At 39.8% G+C, this 26,516-nt stretch overlaps 3 protein-coding genes across 5 annotated transcripts; 1 reads left to right on the top strand and 2 right to left on the bottom strand.

The window, feature by feature from the left end:
* Nucleotides 1-229: 229 nt before the first annotated feature.
* Nucleotides 230-9,923, bottom strand: lats1 (large tumor suppressor kinase 1). 2 transcript variants are annotated; one of them, XM_057352988.1, is made up of 8 exons: nucleotides 9,762-9,923; nucleotides 8,795-9,190; nucleotides 6,053-6,200; nucleotides 4,496-5,847; nucleotides 3,426-4,008; nucleotides 2,850-3,032; nucleotides 2,523-2,629; nucleotides 230-2,028 (listed from the first exon to the last, which is right to left on the bottom strand). In XM_057352988.1, the coding sequence occupies exons 2-8, from the start codon at nucleotides 9,110-9,112 to the stop codon at nucleotides 1,528-1,530; spliced, it is 3,192 nt and encodes a 1,063-aa protein (XP_057208971.1). In that variant the 5' UTR covers nucleotides 9,113-9,190; nucleotides 9,762-9,923; the 3' UTR covers nucleotides 230-1,527. The 2 variants fall into 2 exon arrangements, with proteins under 2 accessions (XP_057208971.1, XP_057208970.1); XM_057352987.1 differs by having other exon boundaries at nucleotides 8,795-9,183.
* A 366-nt stretch (nucleotides 9,924-10,289) lies between these two features.
* Nucleotides 10,290-21,635, bottom strand: pcmt (protein-L-isoaspartate (D-aspartate) O-methyltransferase). 2 transcript variants are annotated; one of them, XM_057352925.1, is made up of 8 exons: nucleotides 21,340-21,635; nucleotides 15,669-15,773; nucleotides 15,439-15,470; nucleotides 15,255-15,359; nucleotides 14,155-14,275; nucleotides 13,535-13,620; nucleotides 13,151-13,366; nucleotides 10,290-12,426 (listed from the first exon to the last, which is right to left on the bottom strand). In XM_057352925.1, the coding sequence occupies exons 1-7, from the start codon at nucleotides 21,503-21,505 to the stop codon at nucleotides 13,187-13,189; spliced, it is 795 nt and encodes a 264-aa protein (XP_057208908.1). In that variant the 5' UTR covers nucleotides 21,506-21,635; the 3' UTR covers nucleotides 10,290-12,426; nucleotides 13,151-13,186. The 2 variants fall into 2 exon arrangements, with proteins under 2 accessions (XP_057208908.1, XP_057208907.1); XM_057352924.1 differs by having other exon boundaries at nucleotides 10,298-12,426; nucleotides 13,197-13,366.
* Nucleotides 21,555-25,604, top strand: nup43 (nucleoporin 43). The gene is made up of 9 exons (XM_057352923.1): nucleotides 21,555-21,673; nucleotides 22,452-22,669; nucleotides 22,751-22,873; nucleotides 23,101-23,178; nucleotides 23,261-23,423; nucleotides 24,211-24,346; nucleotides 24,764-24,915; nucleotides 25,042-25,158; nucleotides 25,264-25,604. Exons 2-9 carry the CDS (start codon nucleotides 22,550-22,552, stop codon nucleotides 25,491-25,493), a joined length of 1,119 nt encoding a protein of 372 aa, XP_057208906.1. The 5' UTR covers nucleotides 21,555-21,673; nucleotides 22,452-22,549; the 3' UTR covers nucleotides 25,494-25,604.
* The last annotated feature ends 912 nt before the right edge of the window (nucleotides 25,605-26,516 follow it).

The raw sequence follows: 26,516 nt of genomic DNA, 5'->3' as shown, positions 1-26,516 counted from the left end.
ACTGTTGTTCTGTCATTGTAACTAAACCACCTTTAAATTGTCTTTTTATGTAAATTTGCAGTAAAGTTAAGCATGCAACTGTCTTCACAATTTTATACATAAAAACTGATAAATGTTAAATGAGGCATTTAGTTATGCATGGATTGTTTCTTGAGCTTCAGTTAGTGTAATGTGTAGATAATTGAGAGCCTTTATAGATTCGTTTATACTTTTTGGTGGGATCTTCTTTAATCAGTGATTTAGATTTTATTAACATTTAAAAAGTTCAAGTCAAATAGTTTTAGTATCTAGAAAACAAGTTTTCACATGTATAAAAGCTGCATTGCACATTTGTCAAACAAAAGCAGACATGAAAACAGAAATACGGCATGTTTTGTGCTTTTATTGATCACCACCCCCCACCCCTTCCACATTCAAGACAAATTTACTACTCAAAATAGCTATAGCTGCACGTTTTTGGGCATAAAACCACCAGTTTAATCCAAGAAATAGTGTTCAATACATTCAGAGCTGCACAAGATACAAGAGAAATATTAAAAAAAATATATGAACAAAAAAGACCAATGATCCAAACACAGTTGTGTAGTGTTTCTTGTAGATAAATGAAAGGCTTTGGTAGTGACAGAGCAGAGAAACCAGTGCAGGGCTTCTCCAATGTGTTTCTCAGACATCTGGAGTCAAAGGCATTTAAACATCATATACTGATAATGAGTTTATACATGTTGGTCATTATTTGTACAGTACAGTAGAGAATATGAAAACGTTATTACCCACAGTTTACCTCCTAACCATTTAAGACTGAGAAACAATTTACAAATGTACACTGCATAATTTATATATACAATCTGTGTGTGTATAAATAGAAAAAACAGAGAGGAGCAAGAATTTACAATATTTTCTCTCGGAATATAAATCAACGGTGAGTTGTGCAGACTACATGGATGACGCCTTCATAGTGTCAGTGAAAGAGAGATGAAACCTGTGCAGTCTGTCAATGGGCAAAATCAACACAATCATAAATACAGACATCATCTGATCAAAGAATTATGCAACTAGTTTTAAAAAGTCTTTCAATAAGTTAAAAAAAAGTGAAAAAATACACCAGCCATGTGAATCCTGAACACAAAAAAATAAATACAGCACAAAGTGTCAAGACAGACGCAAGCATTCACACCAGCAGAGATGAAAGAGAGAGAACATATAAAAACATTTCTCATGAAGACATGTCCGGCTCTCATCTCATCCCAAAATTTAGAAACTAAACGCTGAACAATATGACGTCTATCTCATTATTATAATGCATCTCAAGTTCTCAATGGTGAAACTCATTAGATTCTCATCACTAATACAGTAGATTTAACTGTATGACTGTAGGCAAAACAAATAATATGATCTATGAATATTACACTTTTATATTACTGATCATTTCAATTTGCTTACAAAACAGTAAAAAAAATGACAGTAGAGTCGTGAGAGTTTTGGGGTCAAATGTGACCCAGACATGTCCTCAAGAGTTTCACATTCCTGCTAAACATACACCAGATCCCGCCCCTGCTCCGCCCCCAGCCCTTTAGAAGAGTCGACAGGCTCGTCGTCCTCCGTACCGTATCCCTCACTTTCGATGGGTTTGGGACAGCTGTACGGGTGGCCGTTATCGTCAAAGAATCGGCGGAAGGTGAACTCGTAGAAGGCGTGCTCCGGGTGCTTGCCGTTCTTAAACCAGCGGTTGAGCGTGTCGTTGTGATTGCCGTCGGCGTCGTCGCTCCACAGTTTGTCAGGGTCCACGGGGTCGAAGTTGGAGGTGTCGGTGCAGTGTGTGATTTTGGGTATGTAAGGCGCGTGGTGTTGCTGCCTGAGGTCCGTGGAGAAGTCGATGGTCTTGAAGAAGGGCTGGGCTTTGATCTCGTCGGCTCTGTTTTTCCCGAGCCGGTCCTCTGGGCCACGGCAGAGCTTGAGGATGAGATCGGTAGCCTCTGGACTCAGCTTGGCTTGCGTGGGGATGTGTAGCATCGTCTGCCAGTTGATTACCTGTGAGAGATACGAAGGTTTACTATGAAAACAAACACATTATAATGTTGTATGTCAATCGATACGCTGTATGATGATCAGCTGGTGTTTTTCTTGATGCCTTGGGTCAGGCTAGTCGTTGAGATTTTTTCCTGCTTTGCCAACAGCTTCACTAACCCCTCAAAACATTATACATTTACGTAACATAGTTTCACATCTACAAGAACTTTAAAATTAGAAATAAAATGTTACCAAAAGCAGCTTAAAATAAGCTTATTTTAACAATATAGACTTGTCATTAAACCAAACACGTGACACTCTTTGGGCATTATATTGATAGGACAGTGGAGAGAGAGACAGAAAGAGAGGGATGTAAGAGAGGAGCACAGGGGCTCAGAAAGGACCACGAGGTGGGACTTGAACTCAGGTTGTCCAACATATGGGCGCACTTTCCACTGGACCACCAACAACAGATGACATGAGAAACACATTTCTGCACAATCACACCGTCTCACCTTCATCTGGGTCTCAAGAGGAGTCGTTGCCAGGAAAGGAGGCTGACCGACCAACATCTCATAGAGGATAACACCAACACTCCACCAATCACACAGCTGTGTGTAACCTAAGCCAATAGAAATGTGTTTCAGGACAAATCATATCATATCAACTGTTACAACCGTTTTACGCTGGATTTACACTTGGAGACAACAATGTTTATGGGTCAACAAGATGAGCAGCCTCAAAATGAAAAAATAAAAAAAAGAGTTAAAGAACGCCATGTGATTTAGTCACCTCTGGTCACATGCTGAATGACAATAAAGTAAATGTTAAAGAGTGTATACCCGTGCGCAGAAGAACCTCGGGTGCGATGTAATTTGGTGTTCCCACGAGTGAATGTGCCAGACAGCGCTGATGTTGTCGAGCTGCTCTTCGCTCCAGCGGCTTCAGTCGATCTCCACAGCGGCAGTTAGCGGGATCCTCCCATTCCTTACTGAAGTCCATACTGTCCTGACGCACGTGATCACCTGACAACAAACACACACGCTTAAATATATCAACCAAAAACTTTCATATTTATAGATATTATTTATTTTTTCGTTCTTAATCAACTTTATATTTAGCGTCTAATCTTCAACTAATTGATTAATCGTGATTGATCACAATTATATATTTAAATATAATTTCCATTATGTATAACTATAAATATATATTACTCAAATTCCTTAATATATACATGTATGTTAGTGTATTTATATATACATATATAATATATGTGTGTGTGTGTGTGTGTGTGTGTGTGGCATGTATATTTATAAACAAAAGCATTTATTTTGGATTATTCTGGATTTGGATTCATCGTGATTAATCGATCGGACAGCACTAAAAACGTATTCTTTTCAGGTTGATCATTGGCTCACCACTCTGGTAGTATTTGGAGTCGTGCGTCCAGCGGAACCCCGTGCACAGGCCAAAGTCCGTCAGTTTGATGTGTCCGTCCCGATCTATCAGAATGTTGTCTGGTTTGATGTCTCGGTGGATGAAACCCATTTTGTGGACACTTTCCACAGCACATGTAAGTTCTGCGATGTAAAACCGGGCCAAGTCCTCTTGGAATATGCCCATCCTGATCAGCAGACTCATCATATCTCCACCGGGGATGTAGTCCATGACAAAATACAAGTTATCCTTATCCTGGAAAGAGTAGTACAAGCGGACTACCCACTCGTTGTCTGCTTCAGCGAGAATATCTCTCTCTGCTTTCACGTGCGCCACCTGGTTCCTCAACAGCACGTCTTTTTTACGGAGGGTCTTCATGGCGTACAGCGCTCCCGTGTCCACTTTCCGTGCCAAGCACACCTCGCCGAACGCTCCGATTCCCAGAGTCTTGATCTTCTCGAACATGGATTTGTCCATTTTGGCACGCTTGAGACGGATGTAGTTGGACTCTTTTTGGCACAGCATCATGCGCATCTGCTCCTGCGCATCGCCCGACAGCCCCACCTGCACGCACGACACACCATTTAAACACAATACATACTGTACATACTCACACAACGCACAAACACACGGGTGAACTCCCAAAAATGGATTCACTCAAATGATTTCTGATACCACACAGGGACTGGTCACGCATGGGATATTGAAAACACTGCAGGCAACATCCAGCAAAGCATGCAACGCGTTTTAGTTTCCTACAGTGATGTACGAGACCCTTGAAATGTGTTGCAGGAAACCCTTGAGACCATCAAGCTCACCCAACTGACAGAGTCTTACTTTACCACACTCGAGTGAAGAACACTCCAGAAGAAACCTTAGGAAAGTATGAAAACCAGCTGATCAGACAGAAAAGAGAGAACATCCATAAACTGAAAGATAGAGAAGAAGATGACAAAGGGAAAGGACAGAAAAACAGTTGCAGTCAATAGAAATGAAACAGCAGAGCAGAGGAGTAAAGAGAGAACGTTACACGTGAAGAAGTCACGCTCACCCGTTGCATCTCGCTCTCCAGCTGTTTCTTCCTTCTGTTCCTCTGCTGGTGATTCTTCAATATGTTCTCCACATGCTGCTCCATGAAGAACTTAAAGGCCTGCACGGAGTACACGGGAAGCCGACTTTCCCCTTTACGATCCTCATCCCGTTTATTACGACGCACAGGTACAGGAGACGTCGTGATCTGTTTCTTCTCGCGTTCCTCCGAGCTCTCGGCACGTTCGCTGGAGCAGGTGCTGTCGGCGTGGTTTTCCGGCCCGTCCTCTTCTTTGCTGCTGGGTTTGGGAGCGGGGCTTGAGTCATACCCTGGCGGAGGTGGCTGCTGGAGCAGGTATTTAGGGTAAGGAGGGGGTGGGCCTTGGTAACTTGGGACTTCGGGTGCAGTCACCGGTTCTTGATAGACGTTTGGCGGAGGAGCCGGCTGCTGCACCCAGGGCGGGTGCGTTGGGGCCACAGCGGTGTGCAGCTCCGGCTTCTGCACGCGCATGCTCTTTACCGGCTGCAGGATGGGAGCTTGCGTAATGGTGGTGACAGTGGTGGCGACGGTAGTGGCGGACGGCTGAGAGCTGAGACATTGCCTGCCACTGGACTGGGCGTTGGTGAAGGAGTTTGAACGTCCTGGGACACTGTGTGGCCATAACGGAGGAACTTCCTGTTTACCGTTATGTCCAGGGGATGTCTGAGGCTGCTGCACGGGCTGTCTGACCTGGGGCATCACTCCAAGGTTGTACATATCAAGGTTGTGACTGTTGCGGTTGGGGACCAGCATACTCGGGGGAAGGTTGGATCCGTTTGAGGGTGCGGCTGCGCTGGACTGCACCTGCAGAGCCGTGGGACTCTGTCTGTTCGACTGGTGCATGGCATACGGAGGAGGGGGCGGCTGTCGGCTGCCTGCATAATCACTCTGTACGTTGCCATTCTGAGGCCAGGATGGGGGGAAAGTGAATTTACTTCCCCCGGAGTTCTGCATGATGATGGGCTGCCGACCCACCGGCACTGGACTGAGGCCTCGCTGAGCCTGGGAAGGAGGGTTAATGTAGCTGTCGGGCCGGGGTCCCTGAGGCACGGGGGAGATCCGGGGAACTAGATAATCGAGGTTCCCAGAACCGCGCTTGTGTTGTGAGTTATTGGAGTCCCACGAGGAGGGAGGAGGGGTGATGCTGCGTACTTGGCGTGAGAGATTTTGAGGGAAGTTTGCGGGTCGTGTGAGGTCACCCTGAGGTCCTGGGCTACTCGGGCGGTATATTATGCCATCAGTTAGCAGAGCGCTGTGCCGCTGTGGGGCCAGTGATTCCTTAGAGCCTTTCCAGCTTGGCCGTCGCAACACTGGCTGCTGACCTTGAGATGGACCTAGTGAGGACACATTCATATGTGAACAAAAACCAGAGAATTCTGACTTGGTTATTTGCAATCTAAACACCAATAGAAGACAAATAGAGTTTGACATGACAATAATTGTTTATTTGACACGTCCCGCTGTTACATTAAATGATGCTGCAGATTGTCTTGAATTGTTTAGAGTAAATAATTGGCTGTAATGGGTTAAGATATCTACCTGCTTGTTTTAAAGCCGAGTTTACCGGACGCACGGCAGCGGCAGGGATCTGTTCCCTCAAAGGTACCTGGAAGTTTTTACTGATGTAGTCCACAGCCGCCTCCACGCTGCGACTGTCTGTCTGTTTCAGAGCATGAACCACCAGCTCCTGTACACACACAACACATGAGGATGGGACATTCACATCAAGACTGATAAACGTTTACATTTCTAAAATACATTTGTTTTATAAAAATACATAAACTCATATACAACCTTTTAAAATTTGTATTGGAATAACTTTATACTTTTCTTTATTAGCGTCCCATGTTAATATGGTGTACCGTGATAATTACCATGATCAATTATATTATAATAACACTATTTGTTTAGTACTTGTGTGTTGATACAATAATAGTTTATAAATACTCTTTTTAGACATTTTTAAAGGTCCAGTGGAATTTGTGATTTAGAACTTTGCAAATTTATTAAAAATAAAATAAGTACATTGCATAAGTATTCACACCCTTAACTCAGTAGTTGGTCAAAGTGCCTTTACAGACTCAAATCTTTTTGGGTATGATGTGAAAAGCTTTACACATCTGCATTTGGCCATTTTCTGTCATTCTTCTCCTCAGATCCTCTCAAACTCTGTCAGGTTGGATGGAGATCATCAGTAGACAGACATTTTCAGGTTTCTACAGAGATGTTCAGTTGGGTTCAAGCACTAGCTGGGCCACTCAAGGACATAGACAGAGTTGTCCATAAGCCACTCTTGCGTTGTTTTAGTTGTGTGCTTAGGATCATTGTCCTCTTGGAGAATGAACCTTCTGCCCTGTCCGAGGGTCTGAATGTTCTTGGCTGGGTTTTCATGATCATTATCTCCGTATTTTGTGCCGTTGAGCTTTTCTTCTACTCTGACAAATGCCCCAGTCCCTGCAGCTGAAAAACACCCCACATCATGATGCCGTTTCCACCACACTTTACTGTTGAGATGGTATTGGACAGGTGTTGAGCAGTGCCTGGTTTTCTCCAGACATGAATCATCAGACCAGAGAATCTTGTTTCTGACAGTTTGAAAGATTTGTTGAAGTATGTTTTTGCACATTTCAAGTTTCCATGTGTCTTCACTGAGCAAAGGTTTGAGTCTGGATACTCGGCCATAAAGCCCAGATTGGTGGAGTGTTGCAGTGATGTTTGTCCTTCTGTAAGTTTCTCCCATCTCCATATATGATCATGGAGCTCAACCAGAGTGATCATCAGCTTCCTGGTCACCGCTCTAACCAAGACCCTTCCTCATCGATGGCTCAGTTTGGGTCAGCTCAAGCAAGAGATCTTTTTTTTTTTTCTTTTCTCAGGAGTCTTCCCCAGATCTGTGTCTTTATACAATCCTGTCCCAGAGCTCAACTAGCAGTTCTCTTGACCTTACGTCTTGGTTTTTACTTTGATATGCATTTTCAGCTGTAGTACCTTTTATTGAGAGGTATTTGCCGCTCCAGATCATACTTATTCAATTGAATTTGCCACAGGTTAACTCCACTCGACGTGTAAAAAACACCAACAAGCAAATCTAATGCTTCTGAGCTAAATTTCAAGTGTCCCAGAAAAGGGTATGAGTACTCATGCAATGTACTTATTTCAGTTTTGCATTTTACAAATCAGTTTTTTGTTTTGTCATTATTTTGCATGGAGTGTAGATTTATGTAATTTGTTTTTAATTTAAAGTAGTTTAAGATAAGTATTATATGTATGTATAATGTAAATCAAATGAAGTGGGATGAATACTTTTGCAAGGCACTGTATATCACTGCGAGTTGTTTTTCTGCTTGCATAAATCGAGATCGTGCAGTCAGGATGTACTGCACATACAAACGGGACAAATTAAATATCGGGTTCTGACGTGTTATGAAAGATTCTTGTGCTCAGAGGCCTGTATAACGCATTCTATGTCTAAATACATTATACATGCTTCTGAGTACAAGAGTATGTATAAAAACATGCAACACAAAGTTTAAAACATACTCAACATAACTGGAACAGTTCAGCTGCCTTCAAAGTGATAAATACCAGGCCAAGTTACCAAACCAGAACCCAAAAACAAAAACGTGATAACTGGTATGAAAGCTGAGTGGGAAGAGACATTCCTGAACACTGTTGATCACACTAACACTGCTGTAAACACATGACGTCTCCTGCACTGATGTATGATGTTTGTGTTAATTTTTCAGTACTCCATGTACCTTACTGTTCTTATACAAACACAATCACCTACACCTGCATATATTATTGTAGTTCACAAACTAAAATCAAATATTGCAAAATAAATATGGATATACTGTACATGATTGACAGGAATGCAAATGCTCTATAAATGATCCGATGTATTAGTCAGGACGTGCAGTTTTGACATCACCATCATATACACCATTTACTACGCTGCCCAAAGTAAAAACAAGCTCAAAGTGTAACGTGACCACATCGTAAGGTTATAAAATGCATAAGAAAAAAAAATTAAACAACATTTTTACTCCAGAAACGTGTACATTTTCCACTGTAATTGCTACATCACACCCACAGTTGAGCATTCGAGTTATGACATTCAGAGCCCTTTATTTTACCCAGAGCTTGTCTGGCGACATACCATGCCATCATTTCTCAAATAAGCAAAATTATGAAGTGACAGCAGAGAACATTCTTAACACAAATGGAGATTCTGACACGTTACGAGTTATCCCTCTCAGCATTTTCAGCGATTTGACAAACCTCATCAAAACCTGCATCTTGTAGCTCCTGCAGCATGCGCTTGTTGATGGCAAACGGCATCAGAGATTCGCGGATCTCCTGCAGGGCTCTGTGATGGGGGTTTTTGGGGTTGGTACTGCGCCCCTGTTGTCGGGGATCGTCCAGGGAACCCTTCCCGGCGTTCATGTCGGCCTTGACGGCGTCCGACGGCCGGGAGAGGTTCCGCAGGCTCTCCCGGATCTCCTGCAGCATCTGTTGACTGTTCCCACTGCAGTTGCTTGCAGGAAACGTCTTGGGTCGCATCTGTCTGTATCCCTCGGGTTTCTCGGTCCTCTTCATGTAAAACTCATACGTTACGTGCAAAGGCAGTGAAGATGTGAAGAACAGTCAGGATCTGAAGCCGTCCGCACCTGCACACTTGAGAGACGTCAGTGCATCTGTATATGGACTCATGAGTAACTAAACAGCCACTGATGTAAACATTAGCTTTTCATTTATGATTTGCAGAATCAACTAAATTTTGATTTGAAGATTTGATTACACACATATACATGAACCCCTCCCCCCCACAAAAACAACAAAGAAACATGTTTACAGATAGAAAGAAAACAGTCTATTAGTAATAGTGATCGTTCAGGATCATAAATAAAACATACTTCTATATAAGTCCATGTTATAAGCTCACTAGACCTCATACATGTCTGTACAGGACAAAGCCCATAACAACAGACTGGGATGTTCACAGCTCTTTTAAGTGTCTGTTAGCTTTACACACTGCTAGGGTAGCATACCTCAGTAGGACAGTTGGAAAAACTATAAATGTTCAAAACCATTATAAGATTTAAATATCATGTTTAAACTCTCGTGTAGAATTTAAAGCTGATAATTCACGTATGAAACGCTGTAACAGGTGATTGAGGCCTAAAGATGAGGCGATATGTTAGCCGTACTAAACGCCGCATGAAAACCACGAATTCACGTCACTTACCGTTTAATTCGGGTACAATGTTGATGTACATGTATGTGTCAGATCACGAGGAACTGCTCTGCTGTTTGTCACAGATGAACTTGTTCGGCTTCTCTGCGGTATTTACTGTCGTCTTGAGTTTTACAACGGCTGTCATGCGCGTCACAAGAGCCCGGATGTGGCAACCATCCCGCCCCTCCCCCTCACGGGTGGCACGGATGTAGACCAGCTCCCGCCCCTCACAAGCTTTTATCGCTTGTAAAATTATTTACACAATTACACGTGTAAAAGAAGCTATTACAGGTTATTATATTGCAAGTACTTCTAAAGAATAAATATTTATAATATTTCATGTAACGTAAAAATGTAACATTTCTAATTGTATTGTTCCTTATGGCATTACTAAAAATATATAGTTTCATTTATAAAAAGGTAGATGTTTAACATAGAGATAATAAAGCCTGTTTATTATAATATCTATGGGTTTTTATGAACAAAATTCTTACATACAAAAGATAAAAAAGGGAGAGCCCAATTAGTTTTTCATTCTAAATATGTCTCCGCTAACTAATAACAACTAAAATATGAAAGGATAACAGAAAGAATGGTATAATAAATAGCATAAAATAAAAAATGCAACAACATTGGACCTCATCAATTTCTATTGTATGAGACATTTCTCCAAGTATCTACTTTTGCGTTCCACTGATGTTGAATGACATGATGACAGAATTTTCATATGTGGGTAAACAATCCCTTCAACACGGCATCAACAGAATCTATTCTTTAAAAAAATGTTAGATGCTGAGCTTCTCTTTTACAAAGAAATTACATGATAATTTGTACTGACAAGCTCAAATAATGACAAAACAGCTCCATGAAATTAGCCCTTAACTTATGTGCACAATATTTTGATCCCAAACAGAAAAGGCAAGTGGATAAAAAGTTTGTTTAGCAGTATGTTTATTTGTTCAGAGCTGTTTGTGCGTGTGCAGGAGTCACACAAACATGCAGAGTATTGGCATTGAAAACCACTGACAATCAAAATAAGCACTGAAGTGTGTAGCTTCCTCCACTGCGCTTGTGGGGATCTGAATGAGACGGCACATCTTCTGCTGAGTGCGAGAGATAGATACTGTGAAAAGCTTCTGATCTGAGATCTGCAGTGAAGTGAAACATTTCACAAGAGCTTTGCTATACTTGCTGCTGCAATGCACAATTGACACACAAAAAGAACTTCTCTCATCGTTCAAAACCTGTATTATTTTCTTTCCACAAAAGAGGTACAACGTCAGAGCTTCTCCTTTACAAAGAAATTACATGATGATTTGTACTGACAAGCTCAAATAATGACAAAACAGCCCCATGAAAGTAGCCCTTAACTTATGTGCACTTTTATATAAGTCTTCCTAAGCCATACGATGAAAGTTAAAACTAAAATCATAATTCACTGATAATCTCAATTGTAGTCACATTTTTATAAAGCTAGAAAAAAGATAACTCTAAAATCAGGTGTCTTCATGCATCAAGTGTCAGTTCTGAACGTAACACTTTAGTTGTTTTAAAGCTCAGCTGTATAAATCCTCATTCGCTTTCATTTTATGAAAAACAACCGCTCTGACATTCCTGATCATCTTTTGAGGGTTAAAGAAAACAATGCAGGGCTGGAACAACACGAGGATGATGGAAACGGTACGGTGGAGTATATAGATTGGAGTTTTTTTTCTGATCGGATGAGCTGCATCTGGTGCCGTTATGATAAACTGATAAACACGCACATTCGATATTAATGCACTACATCGCTGCATTGCCCGGCAGCTGTAAACAGCCTAAAATAAGGCGAATGATCCATATAACTTACTGGAAGTACTCTGTATTCTGAATATTTAAACAATATGAAATCTAAATATTAGTGTAAATATCAGATTGCTGTGGCCAGCTAAAACAAATGTATTTATTTTATTGAAGTATTTTTTGACATAATAAACGAAGGGCAATATTTCAATGTTTCTCAGAATAATGTACAACGGATCATTTTTGATAAATGATGATGATCCCATCAAGGTTAATTTTGCAGAAAGGACAGACCGTACATTATTCATCAGTAAGATGCTTTGTGTTATAGGAATTTGATGAGGGGTTTGTTTTGCATTGAGCCTAATTGCTTTAATCTGGAATTTCTAAGTCTGGTTTATTTTCCCTGGGCATCTGAACACACAAGCCACGACTATAAATATGGATCTGTAGAGCAAAGAGATCCCTTCACATTATAAACCAGTAAATGATGCTTTAATAACAGGCTGGATTCAGCACAACAGCCAACCGCCGTATTCCGTTTACAATAAGCTGAGATGCACGAAGAAACTATTCAATTGACGTAATACTGAAATCAACACAAAAAATGTGCATCTGCGCGCCAACAAAATAAAAAAACAACAACAAATGCATCACGCAATCCTCAAACCGCAGGCGTGTCAATCCCAGCACAAAGCCCTATTCCACTTCTTCTAGATTAAAGAATCTGTTGAGGACATCCATCTCTCACAACAGTCCGACTGTCACGGGTATGAAACAGAGCGTTTGTACAGGCTTCCCTCAGTGAAGTCCAGATGGTTGTCTGTGTGTGTTTGTGTGCACGTGGTGTGATGAGTACTGTCGGCATTGATCATCCTTTCATAGTTCATCCCTATAAAAAAAGAAAGAGCATAAAGTTACCACATACATTAAAGATCAGCACACGCATGCATACACAACACGACATGTGCATACTTGACTGTATAAACACAAACGCATGCACAACACAAGTGTCAGTACAGTTTAAAACGGCACATCATGATTTGTTTCTAAAATCTGATCTTGAGAACCGACCGTCCACACTTTCATTCTGCGAGTGATGTTCGTTCAGAAAGTGTGGTCAGTCTCTCTACAGGTTGCCATGGTAACAAGGTAGGCATCAGATGGAAGCCAGCTGTCTGTATGGATTCATTTAGCCTCATGTGCATCACAGCAATGAATCCATAAGATACACAATATTTAATTGATTCATTTCATGTGTCTGTATCATTTATATACACAACACTGCTGACTGTCGCAAAATACATGTCACGTACCGACAGCTACAAAAACAGTTTTAAGTCTGATGTGCCTAAAAACATCAGATTTAAGCTGCCAGTGTGAACAAAGCCATGATGTCAAACCTAAACAGACTTTGCTGCGTTCATGCTTTCATATCATTCAGAAAGCAAATCCAAGCCCATTCCAGACGGTTCTAAACTACAACGTTATGTTTTTTGGTGGTATCAGGCACGCTGGTGAGTTAAGGCCTCTAAAAACAGGCCAGTATTTTATAATGGCATGGATCAGCAGCAAACGCAGGCTCTTTCTGCTCCGCGCTGGAGCCCACGCTTCACCTGTGCCCTAGAAGAGAGAGGGACAGAGGACAGAAGTCACTTCCACCTTGACCACTGCTTGTCTTTGTCTGTTAAAGGCACGTAAATCACGCCCATCAGCGGCTTCATTTTGGTACTGCCATCCTCCAGTTTGTCATACTGCTCCAGCATCTGGTTCCCCCCCGCTGGACCCACCGGCAGAATCAGACGCCCGCCGGGTTTCAGTTGGTCCAACAACTACAAAACAAACACACACACATAACACTATCTCAGATTGTTGGTATATGTTATATCTGAAGCGTATACATGTGTTGAAACACGTGAGGGTGAATAAACAATCCCAGAATTTTTATGGCATAAATATTGAAAACACTAAAGAGCATGTGTGTTTGAGGACAAACGTACTGCTTGTGGCACATTGGGAGCGGCGGCTCCAACATGTATGGCGTCAAAAGGCGCTTCCTCTGTAAAACCCATTCGTCCGTCTCCAACTGCAAGAACAGAGTACATAGTACAGAGTCAGTATATACTCTCTTTACTTCTCTCCCTACAGTGAGCATCTACTTGTCACAAAACAATCAAGCGTCTTTTAAATGAACTAAAGTTGACTAAATGTTTGGCACTGGCACGTTTTCTGCGCTGGCTATGAGGAAAATTTGTGAACATGGATTTAAACATGGTTTAACGAGTACTAATTTATGAAAGACATAAATTATAGAAAGCCAGATTGGACCACATTAATACAAAATGATGTTACATTTTTTGTTAATAACTGGTCTCTTAATAACTGGTGACAGTCTTCTAAAGAACAACTTAAAATATTGACGTTTGTTTTAAGTGTTGTTTAGTTTGTTCCTTTTCTTAACAAAATAATGTAGATTTAAAATATTTACAATCATATCAGATGTCGTCCATTTGATGAAAGCGATTATTAGCTTTCTGGTATTAGCATGTCATGACCTGGTTTATTATGAAGCGAAATGCAAAACAGAACTTGAATAAAAGAGTATAGTTTCTAAACCAACCGATGAGTTTGATTCTCCCAGAGGAGATCAAACTGGGGTCATCTTTCTTTACATTAGTTACGGAGTCGTCCACCAGCTCCTGTATATGATCTATGCCAATAACCTTCCCTTTCGGCCCAACCTGCAACACAGACACAGCACAAACACCCAGACCTTCAATACACAATAACTAAATGGAATACATTTCTAACAATTTATTTAATTTACTTCAGAAAAAATAAAAGTCAGAATTTCTTTGTTTTTAGGTTAAAATATATATCAATGAATAAAGGCATTTCCAGTAAATGAAAGTCAAGTCACTTTCATTTTAATAATGCTTTTCACGTTTGTAGATTTGCATTGTTGCACAGCAGCTGCAGAAAACACACCGTGGAAGAAATAGACAATAAATATATGTAAAGTAATGATAATTTAGAGTAATACTAATAACATAGAATAATGGAAAAGAAAAAATGGTAACACTTTACAATGAAGTGCTATTTCTTAACAATTAGTTAGCATTAGCTAACATGAACCTACAATGAACAACACTTCTACAGCATTTATTAATATTAACTCATGTTAATTTCAGCAATTACTAATACATTATTCAAATCAAACGTCGTCACTGTTAACATAAGTTAACGCACCATGAATTAACATGAATAACTGTATTGACATGAACTAACATTTACAGGGATTAATAAATACTGAAAAAGGAAATGGTTCATTGTTAGCTAATGTTAGCTAATGCATTTACTACTGTTAACAAATGGCACATTGTAAAGTTTTACTGAAAAAAAAAAAAAGATAAAAAGCTGGAAAATAAAAAAAGACATTGTATTATAAAATGTTGTGAGAAATGAGTTTTAAGGTTTTTGTTGTTGAGTTTTAAGTGTACATGGCAAATGCATTAGATAGATGAAAATGCTTGTAATATATTACTACAAAAATGAATAAAGGAATATTTACATTTAAAAATGAATAAATTTAAGACTGCATCACATTTTCGTTTTGTCACCCATTTTTTGGTCCACATCCACATCTATAATACGGAGTGTGTTGTTATATGATAGATTCAAATATGTGATGTATGTAATCAAGCATGTGATGTGACTCACCATCCTGGCGAAGCAAGCAGACAGGATGCCAGAGCCTGATCCCACATCCAAAGCCTTCGCTCCTTCATACAGATGATCGTGTAGAAGCTCCAGAGCGTACGCATGCTACAGGACAGCCACATGTGTTCATCAGATCCAGACACGCCAAAACCCTGCTAACTTCACAAAATGCACTTCAACTTACCATATGTGGTGCGCTGATTGTTGCTTGGTAACCTGCAGAAAAATACAGACGAGACTTAATGAAAACATAATCAGAAAAGAGAGCACATTTACCAGACTGTCACCGTGTTGAAACATGAATCATGATGCATGTGCTGAGTTTAGACATTGTGTGATACACATAGGGTACAGTAGTGCGCTTTTGTTGATAACATTATCAACAAAATGACATCTCAGGAATGTGTCACGTACCTATAGATTGTGGCGAGTCCATGTACGGATTACATCTTGAGTAATGGGCACGGTCTGTGGCCAACATAACTTCATAGACACGGTCGGATTTAATGATGCCATTCTCTGAATTTGTAAAAAACACAAATGCATAGACAGACTTGATACACGTGTATTGTACATTTACACATAAGTGAATTATGTACATAACGTCAATTATATGCATAATATCATTTCAATATGAGCCAATGTTATTTTATTTATTAACATATTTCCTCATCTTGACTTGTTCATATACCTACAAAATATCCTCAAATCTCGTTGTCTTAAACAAAGGTGAACTTACAGTTATGTTATACTTCAACAATGCAATCAATAAATAAACAAACTAAGCAATAGATCCTGATATACGGTAGTGTGACTGGGGAATACTGAGAGGGATGACAGTGACGCTGTGAACGTCTAGTGTTCATCGTTCGGTCCATCTACAGAACATCCGTGACCTTACGCCGGGGCAACAAAACACATGTGGCATGCCAGCAATCCTACGATGGTATTTAAAACATACTAATATTTTCATGCTACTCATTGCAGTATACACATTACACATAGTAAATATTATAATATGCATTTACACTTTCAGACACACACAGGACAACTCATAGACTAAACGTTTTAATATCATCCATCTTCACTTATTCAATCAAAAGGATGTTAGTTTTTTATACAGCCAAAGTTTCTGCGTTTGTTATAGGCTATGACATATTACAAAAACAGCATACATCTCAAAAAATATGGCAGGTTACGATTCACTCCAATACCCAAAGATAATATATTAGGGATATTTTTTAGGGGTGCACGAGTTGGCATATAATGCAGTCTGGATTTAACCTAATAAACATTTAATGTTCCATGTTTTTGCTGTTTAAATATGTAGTGACGTATGTTTCTGAAGCAAACCAGGCAGCTCTGCAGTGAGGCATAAGTGACATGAAACTAATACCCTAAAGCATGGGTTAATGATCCTAACAAAGTATTTTTTTTCATTTCTCCTTTGACTTTGGGGTGAAATATGTCATGGACGTAATTATTTTAAGATTTGTCCTAAAATATCATAGGGTGTTGGGGGGTAGAACCTTTTAATGGGCGCTCTGTGAAACACTATCCTAAACATCTGACCTGGTTATTTTCAGAAGGCATGTAGACCTGCAGATTATTTTCAACACAATTTTTGTGCTGGTTTAACCTGCAGAAATCATGGCAAAACAAGATGCTTACAATATATATGTCAAGCATACAATTAGTGATCAGAAACGACTGGCCGATGCCCTCTTCAGATCTGATGTGTGTTTAGGTACACCAGGGGCCCGTTTCTATAAGGAGGTTCAACCAACACCGAGTTCAAATGTGAACTCTTGAGTTGTTTAACACCGAGATGCGAAATTTTGAGTTTTTGGTTTCAGAACAGCTGATGGGATATATCGCCCTCCGAAGGGCCCAACACAAAACGTTGCTCCAAATAAAGAGAAAATGACGTTGTTTTTATTCCTCCTTTTTGCAAGTGAATTTTAAACGGACACATTAAGAGATACAATTGCGTTTTTCCTTCTAGAGTTTACTCTTCGAAGGGAGTAGGGCATAGGGATGATCACTTCTGAATGGAACGCAGGGGTGACCTCCGGAGGACGAGACGCAGCTCATGTTTGGTCTGTGCTCAAAATTTTTAATTTATGAAAGTAACAAAATTATGATATCAACTCTTTTGACAATCACAATACTTCTAATGCAAGGTTTTTATGTTTTTTTTTTTTTTTTTATTTTTCTTCTTTCCTTTTCCTTTTTTAGTTCCTCCAAAAAATAACCCCTCCCCACGGGCCGAAAAATCTCACTCCAAGATCAAATCAAAAGTTGGCAGCCCTGGCTAAGTAAAGAGATGGTTTAAACTTTGAATACACCAGACCAAATTAGTACTGAATTCATTTGAATTCATTCTGAATTCCTTTTTAAGGATGGAACTAATGTATTCTTCACAACTTTGGCTATCCTGAGATTCATTGCGCGCCTGTAACGGCTTGACATTTTTCAATAATCATTCAAAACTTTAGTTAAATAAAAGTATGTAATTCACAAAAACGGTCCATTTCAGTGTTTTAATATTACATATGATGTTGTTAATTAACATTATTGGTGCATTAATAGGGCTGTGTATTGGCAAGTGCCTCCTTAAACGATACATATCACGATAGATGGGTCACGATACAATATATTGCTATGTATTTCGATACGATACACATTTGCGATATATTGCAATACTTTAAATAGAAAATGTTAAAAGTAGAGCTAGAAATACAACATGCTGTGCACCACCGGGGGTTTTCTGTAAGGATAAGTGTAAAAACATCCCTTACCTCTGCAGAGTGGCCATGATGTGCTATGTCACTTGGCTGTTGTGGTGCATTACAGTTAAAACACTGAACATGGGCAGTATAAAACCCCTGGTTCATCCGTGCTGTAAATGTGCTGGTGTCACATATATATTCTCAATAAATGTCATAGTTACTTTACTTAATAAACTTTTTGTCTAATGCACTGCAGTAGCCAGTGACTTGTGTCATGACTTGCAAAGCCTACAAACAGCATTATTTTATATAACTCATTACTCCAGTGGTTCCCAACCTGGGGTCCGCGACCCCCTTAGGGGGCACCAGAGTTCACATGAGGGGCGCGGGAGCTGACATGCTTTGAGGTTAAATAAAGCTGCATAAATTTTCCACTAATCATTTTAAATAAAAATATTTTTGTATGTTTAAAAAAAATCATGTGCTTACAATGCCAAGATAATGCAGTCAAAAATAGTTATATCTTGTATAAAATAATTATTTCAATTCTTCCTACTCCATCGGCAGACATTCACACGGGGCTTCGCGGTAGCCGGAAGCACTAGCCGGGTTTCCATCCAAAGTTGCGAATTTAGTTAATGCGCAAAATTGGAATATCGCATAAAACATTTGTGAATAAGCACCGTTTCCATCCAACTAGTCAACCGTCACTTCCTAATAAACTGCCACTAAATATCAGTAAGAGAAGCCACTGAATATAATAATTTTCATAATACTTGCGCAAGCAGACGATTACGAAACACAATAAATGCGGTGCTTTTGTGGATGCCTGCTGTTCGGGAAACACAGTCGTGATAGTTCTAAGAGGCAATTACAGAAATTCTTTGCTCAGGCATTTATGAATGAGCATAACAACATTTCTGATGCTGTGTAACAAGATCAGTACTCTGGTTAGTCAGGTTACGCCGTCTCATAGTGCAGTTAGGTGATTTTTTTGGAGGAATTTATTCAGCAAATGCGTTTCCATCTACCATTATTCGCATTAACCCTTTTTCGCAAAAATGAAAAACCACCTGAAGTGAGCGTAAAAACTTTTTTGCGAATTAAGTGTTTTTAATTCGAAATTTGGCGTTTCCATCACTCGTTTCTGATTCAAGCGAAACTTCAAAATGCGAATAAAACCAGAGTGATGGAAACCCACGCTGTTCTCGCTATGAGACTCACATGAGAAACATCCTCTGTCAGTCGTCAATGTTCGTGTTAACATAAAAATCAAAAGGAAAAATAGCAGAGAAACGTAAATGCGGTGATTCTTCGTCAGAAATAAAGGAAAAAGTTTAGACGCTAAGACAAAACCTACGTAAATTTTGGTTTTATTGAAGGACAAGACAAGTCTCGGCCAGAATGTGTGTTCTGTGGTGAAAAATTGGTAAACGACAGCATGAAACCAAGCAAAATGAAAAGACACCTGGTAAAAATAAGCAGTAATTGACAGTAGCCTGCATCTCTTTATGCAAGTACACTGTTTAACAGTTCTTTCATAACGTTCAGTATACTCTGTATGTCCATACAATAACCTGAAAATAGACTGAAACAACCTGAAAAAAATCACCCGAAAATTTATTTGAGTATTCAAGTAAAAATGTCATTAAAATCTTTTATATTACTCATATTTAACCATTTAATTTAATTTATTATTCAATTATTTCATTTAATTTATTAATATTTACTATCTACTGTATATATGTGTGTTTGAGTAGCAATCATGTGTGTACACACACACACACACACACACACACACATATATACAGTGTTGGGTGTAACTAGTTACTAAGTAATTAGTTACTGTAATTTAATTACTTTTCCCTTGAAAAAGTAAAGTAAGGGATTACTCTTATTTTTTCTGTAATTTAATTACAGTTACTTTTGATGTAATTAAACTAAATACTTTGTGTAATATATGTGTGTGTAATAGTGGAACTGACATCAAAATTCAAAGTCTAACTTTAAAATCTGTGCTTTAATGTATAATTCTCACATTTGTAATACTTTGGTCAGTTAATAAGAGTACTTTATGTAGTTTAATATTATTTATTTAAATGAATTAAAAGAGCCCTTTCATGTCTATCCTTGAATCACTTAACTCATCAAGGTTGATGTAGGCTATAGAAAGTAATTAGTAATAAGTAACTAAATACTTTTTGGAGAGAGTAATTTGTACAGTAATCTAATTACACTATTGAATATGTAATTAGTAACTAGTAATTAATTACTTTTTGAGAGTAACTTACCCAACACTGCATATATATGAGGGTTGGGGGGGCTCCGATTGTCATATATGTACGTGGGGGGGCCCCCAAGGAAAAAGGTTGGGAACCACTGCATTACTCCATGACTTATTTTGAAAACCAAAGCACACCCACACATCAGCTCTGAGAGCTCCAAACGTTCTTATATTTTTCGCCATATATCTGAATGGGTCAACAGGAAGCAAATAATAGTTTCATTGATTGCATTAAACAATTCATAAGAAATAAACTAGATGCTCATTTATATCAAAAAGACTTATGTGCTTAACTGCAGGGGCTGTATTAATGAAACTTTAATACATGTCTTTAAATGAGACAAATCCAACGTTATGAATGAAACTTATACCGAAATGAATATTAAAGATACTACAGCTTTAATATAATAGGCCCCAAAAGAGCTGAAGTATTGAATGACGTCACCATACAATGACACTGCCAACATGTGGTGCGCCACGCCCACCACACGACAAACTGCACAGTTTTAAATACAGTAACTTTTATAATTGTTTACAATCCAGCATTTAGAAAGAGAGTCTCGTTTTTTATTGTATGCAAATAATATTTTAACGATTGTTGATTCAACAGATACCAGCTAACGTTAAATGGTGTCATGTGTGTAATATGTTTAGACAAATCCCACCATTTTGCTCAATTGCAAGAATACAAAGCACCAACAGGCAATGAAATAATACCGTCACAACAACAATCAGGTCAATAAAAGAGCAGCTTTGATAATACTAACGATCGCATACTATTCTGCTAACAGCTAGCTAACTCATGAAGAGCTTTAAAGCGTGTGTAAAAGTTTAAAACATCCTCCAGCAGTCGCCATACACTCGTTTGCAACACTAACACACATGACGAAAACACGCATGATAAAATCATGGCATGATAACACGCACCAGTGCAATTTCCCCTCAGCTGTAACGCAATGCTAGTTCACATACGCGCATTTTACCTCAGAGCACTGCGGTAAACAACCCCCCGCTGCCAGTAATCTGTCAGCTTTTGCTGTTTGAAACATGCGGAAAAGGTTGAACTCACTGCGGAGGTTGTTGACGAGCTCCGCGTGGCTCGCTCCTCCGGATTTCCAGGCCATTATTAAACACACTCTGCGGATAAGGTAGAGTGCGGCTGTCAGCGCCGCGCCTGCGCACACCGCCCTTCCGACCACCGTCACCACCTCCAGCACTGAGACGTCACCGGGCATGACAACACTCTTTAACGATTCCCCGCCGAGTCATTCATCCTCCGCGATGTTTATCATACGAAGATAATGAAACATATTTCGGTTGTTTGATTATTTTTCGGGTGGAGTCGCTCTGCTGCTATGGAAGGCCAGAAGGAGGAGAACGCGAGCGCGTTACTGCCGTGTGACGTAAGGGATTAACGCGTTTACGATTTGGCGTATTTTCTAAAGGCCAACGCTAATTAATTTGTTAATTTTGTACGGTAAATAAGCAAATCCACATATATATAAAATGGCATAAAGGCACACGAATTAGGTAGACGGATTTTCTTTTTGTGTAATTGTTATTTTTTATCAGTAAAACCTGCCACAGAAGTAATGCGTATGTAACACGTCACAACGTGAAAAAACAAGCAGCTCGTGCAAATGTAGTATGCTAAATAGGGAATAGTAAACGAGTGAGCGATTTCGGATACATATCTTGTCTGTGAATTAATAACAAAGCAAAACCACAACACCAACAACTGTCAAATATTGAAAAGCATTAAATGAATAAAATGTTTTATTCATTTTTACTTTGAATAAAAATGTGTGGTGTGTGGCCTACTTTTTAAATGTTTATTATTGCAAATTTTTATTTTGTTTTCTTATTTGTATTTTTTCGTGTAAGATTGATATAATTGATATATATTTGTATTGAATTATTCTGTTCACTGTTCAGTATGCTGCAATAAAAAATCTGGTCAACGGATATTTGAATTTAAATTCACACAAATGCGTTGTGGAAAATGCAGACAGTAAATTATTATATAATTGTAATTTATTAAATGATATTGGTTGCTTGTTATATATTACTTGTCTAGTACATTGCTGATGTTACCGTATGCATACAGTATCTATGATTGTGACTGTGCTAGTAGTTTTACGTCTGTTTTTACCGAATCGCGCTTCGTGTTTTGATCTGTAGAGGCCGCCGTAGCCGAACGTGACATACGCAGCTGGCGCGAGATGTACATGTGAAACAAACGTCGTTGAACCCCATCTTTAAACTTCTGCAGTGTTTTAATGGAGAACATTAACGCCAAATACATATCACAGAAGATCAGTAAGACCCGATGGCGGCCTGTTTCTGCGGCTTCACTGCAGCAGCCGGAGGTGTTCGCCACAGGATCATGGGACAACGAGGCAAGAACACAAGTTCAACTCATTTCAACAACGTTTCGATGATTATTTCATTGTTATTCATCGATCACTGTGTATTTTCAGAATAACAGAGTGACGATCTGGTCCCTGGGGGATCATGGAGGGTCACACATGGACGGAGAGTTTGAGGAAGATCCTCAGTTACTGTGCGAGTCCAAACATGATGGGGATGTGATGGATCTGAAGGTGAGGGATGTCAGAAACACACCGGAGTTATTCTTTCTGCCTTATTATTGTCTAAATCACAAAGCTGTCTCCATTGCATGCAGATGTTTCGCTTTTTGTTATTTGTGTGTATTGTCTGCTTGCGAATTCATATGTATATACAGTATAGACATTTGACCATGTTATACGTTGGAAACGGTCTGGGATTTCTAAACTGATTTGCATAACAGTTTTACATGTCTTTGTAGTTTCTAGATCAGGACAGGCTTGTTTCTGCATCATCATGTGGGGCCGTGACCATCTTTAAACTTAAGTCTGACTGTCAGGTATATATTTTCTATATCACATGACTGATCGATCTGTGCCAGACGTGTTAAGGTGTTGTTTCTGTGGGTAATGTGATTGCAGGCTCTGTCAGTGGCTCACGTGTGGGAGAGAGCTCATCTGTACTCGTGTGATAAAGCACCCTGCACTGCTGTAGTGTGCCGGAGCCCTGAAATTGTGTCAGTGGGCGAGGACGGGCGAATTATTCTCTACAAAGCAGATCAGACTGAAGTTCTCCGTGTTATTGGTAAGTGTTGCACAGGTAGTACTAATTATTATGATTTGATGCATAAGACTGAAAAAGTTTAGTTAGCTTGAAAAAGTGAATATAATGGGGTATATGCGTACGGGTAGATGACGTACTTCCGCTAAAATCTCTGCCAGCTCCGTTACATCCGGAAGTTTCGCTTCAGGATGCACATAGGATTACGATCAACAACGTGAGTGTAATTATTCAAACACTTTGCCATACGTCGACAACCAAAAAGGAGAAGCACTTCAGGCTGTCTGTTTCAGGGTACATCAACAAATATGTAAAAAAAAAAGCAAAGTGAACTTTTGCACGTACTAGAGGCATGATCACAGAAGCACTTGCCAATGCTCACCTGTAGTGCCGTCGGTGTCGGTTCGCCGAAATTTGAACGTTTTCTTACCAAACACATCGTTATCACTTGGTGAAAAATCCCCTTAGTGCTATGAGAGTGGAAGTGAGCTAGCCTGCTTGAGATTTTATCGGAAGTACGTCATCGCCCAATGTGCATATTATACACCATTTAAAGAAATCAACATTCATTCTAAACAGTCTGAAAGACTTTTATATGAACACAAAAGGAGATTTTCATTTTGTTCTTTGTAAAGCTCGCATGCTCTGTATACACATTCAGTTATATATAAAGTATTAATTTGTGTTCAGTTTAATAAAGGAATGGCATGAGGATGAGTAATTGGGTGAAATAACAATAGAACGTGCATTTTTTTGCACTACTTTTGACCTGTAATGTAAATGTGTGATGTGTGTTGTTGGGTTTCAACAGAGAATGCAGACAGCAGTACGATTCACGGCGTGACGTTTCTGAGGACGACAGAAGTTCTCACAGTAAATTCAATCGGTCAGCTGAAGATGTGGGACTTCAGACAGCAGAGCGACAGTCCTGCACAGATTCTTTCTCTGTATGATTCTCAAACACCACCTTAAACACATCAACATCATCTTATTACAAACTGTAGCTGATGAACAAACTATCAATTCAAATCATTTTGATTTTGTGGTGAAATGCTCATTCTTCAGAAACGTTCACTCAAAAACAAAATCGGTTTGTTCCAAACCTGACTTTTTTACCCGTAGAACTGATTTTGTCCACATAATGAAAACATATGAGGACTGGGCTTGTTTTCAAACTTGTCAGTAACAGAGCGGACATCCAAATAATTGAATAGTCATTTTAAGACTTGGTATAAGTTGAATGGATCACTTTTATGTGTCCCTAATTCCTTTTCATTATGTAAAATACAGTAAGCAGGACATGCAGGTTTGGCAGAACATGAGGACAGATGTTTTTGGGGTTTTTGTATGTTGGGTTGATGTAGCACTGGAGACAGACTCCCTCTTCACTGTGTGGATAAACACCCAAACCAACAGCACATCGTGGCCACAGGAGGACAGGACGGGATGTTGGGTATCTGGGACGTCAGACAGGGCAACACGCCCTTGTCTCTCACAGAGGCTCATTCAGCAGAAAGTGAGATTTGTTTTTTCCCTACTGCTCTGCATTTACAAGGGTTACACTACAGTTTGATCTCCATACACTAACACATGAGTATGTGTCCTTCGGTGGTATTGGACTGACTGTGTTTTTTTACTGTAGTATGGGAGGTTCATTTTCATCCGTCGAACCCCAATCACTTATTCACCTGCTCGGAGGACGGATCTCTGCTGCACTGGGAGACGACATCAGCCTCCGACATGAGCTCACTGCTGCAGAGTAAGACAAGACTCAAACACGCTTCACATGAAATAGAGGGAATACAAACACTCGCTACATTGTTTGATGTCCAGCTGTAATTTTCTTTCGGCCGGTTTGTTTCAGGGGGTTGGAACAACAGGGTGATGTCACACAGCAGCGTCCAGCCGACGGGCGGGGACGAGTCTCTGGTCAGCACTTGGCTCACTGGAGACTCCAGTAAAAGTCGACTGGAGGCGACTCACATGCTGCCCAGTCAGACCATGGCTGTTAACAGTCTGGATGTGCTGGAGCAGTGTTTAGTGTGCGGCACAGATGGAGAGGCCGTCTACATGCACACACAAATCCCTGTCTGATTTACGACTAACCATTGTACGCTTGTAATATTTTTTATATATGCTACATTTCTTTTCTATCGATTGAAACTGAAATGGAATGATTGAGTCATTAAAACAGCAGTGTTTACAGACTGTGTTTTATATGCTCTCGTTTTTGGTTTAATGATTTGGACGATATTAAAGGCAGGGTGGGCGATCCTGTTCAGAAACGTTTTTTGTCACGCTGGTTGGAAATCTCTTTACATCCTGATAGCAATCAAGAAGTATAGTGGTCAAATAATATTTGTATAATTATATGTCGTCTGTGAAAGGCGTAGGACCAAAAAACGTTCGCCCAATCAAAACGTTCTGGCCGAAGGCTGTGACTGGTCGTGTGTACATTTTCAGCCAACGTATTTTGCATCCCACTGCGCACCCTGTTCACTCAGACATCACGCGTCATCAGCGCGCTCACGTCCACTGTGTCAATGTAGGGAGAATGGCGGACAATCGGCAACAATCAAACTTTCCTGCGGAACCGACAATTCAATCTACAAAATGAAAGTCAGTTTTTGAAAAAGCAGTGAGGAAAAAACGTCTGGATCATGAAAGAGGAAAAACTGGAATTAACATCGGTTCATCTTTTACGTGATGGCGACAGCTCCGGCAGGCAAAGGGACTGAAAGACCATACCATGGTTGCTCATTCTTTTGGACGGGTGTGTACATGCTTCAAGAATTTAATGGATTTAGTTTGTAATTCATTATGAGGATTTGCGAAATACATTTGTGGCTTTGGACGGCGAATCGCATAGAGGGTGGGATTATAATTTCAGTGCTAGCGGGTTAAAGTTAGCACCTTTCCAAATCATCCACCCCCACCTTTACCATTGTAGTTCTTCATTGTAGTGTTAGAATTACAGGTCGTCTTTAGGGTCGTGAGTTAGATGAACTGAACTGTTGTATGACCATAAATACAAGAAATGTATATAAATGTTGTTACTTTTTAAAACATCCTCTTTCCACTTCACCTCTTATCATTCTGTAATTTTGTTCATTCTGT

The sequence above is a fragment of the Triplophysa rosa genome, linkage group LG15 (genome assembly GCF_024868665.1).
Source record: "Triplophysa rosa linkage group LG15, Trosa_1v2, whole genome shotgun sequence".
Taxonomy (NCBI): Eukaryota; Metazoa; Chordata; class Actinopteri; order Cypriniformes; family Nemacheilidae; genus Triplophysa; species Triplophysa rosa.
Note: the sequence above shows the minus strand (reverse complement) of the source record. Positions and strands in the feature narration are given on the sequence as shown.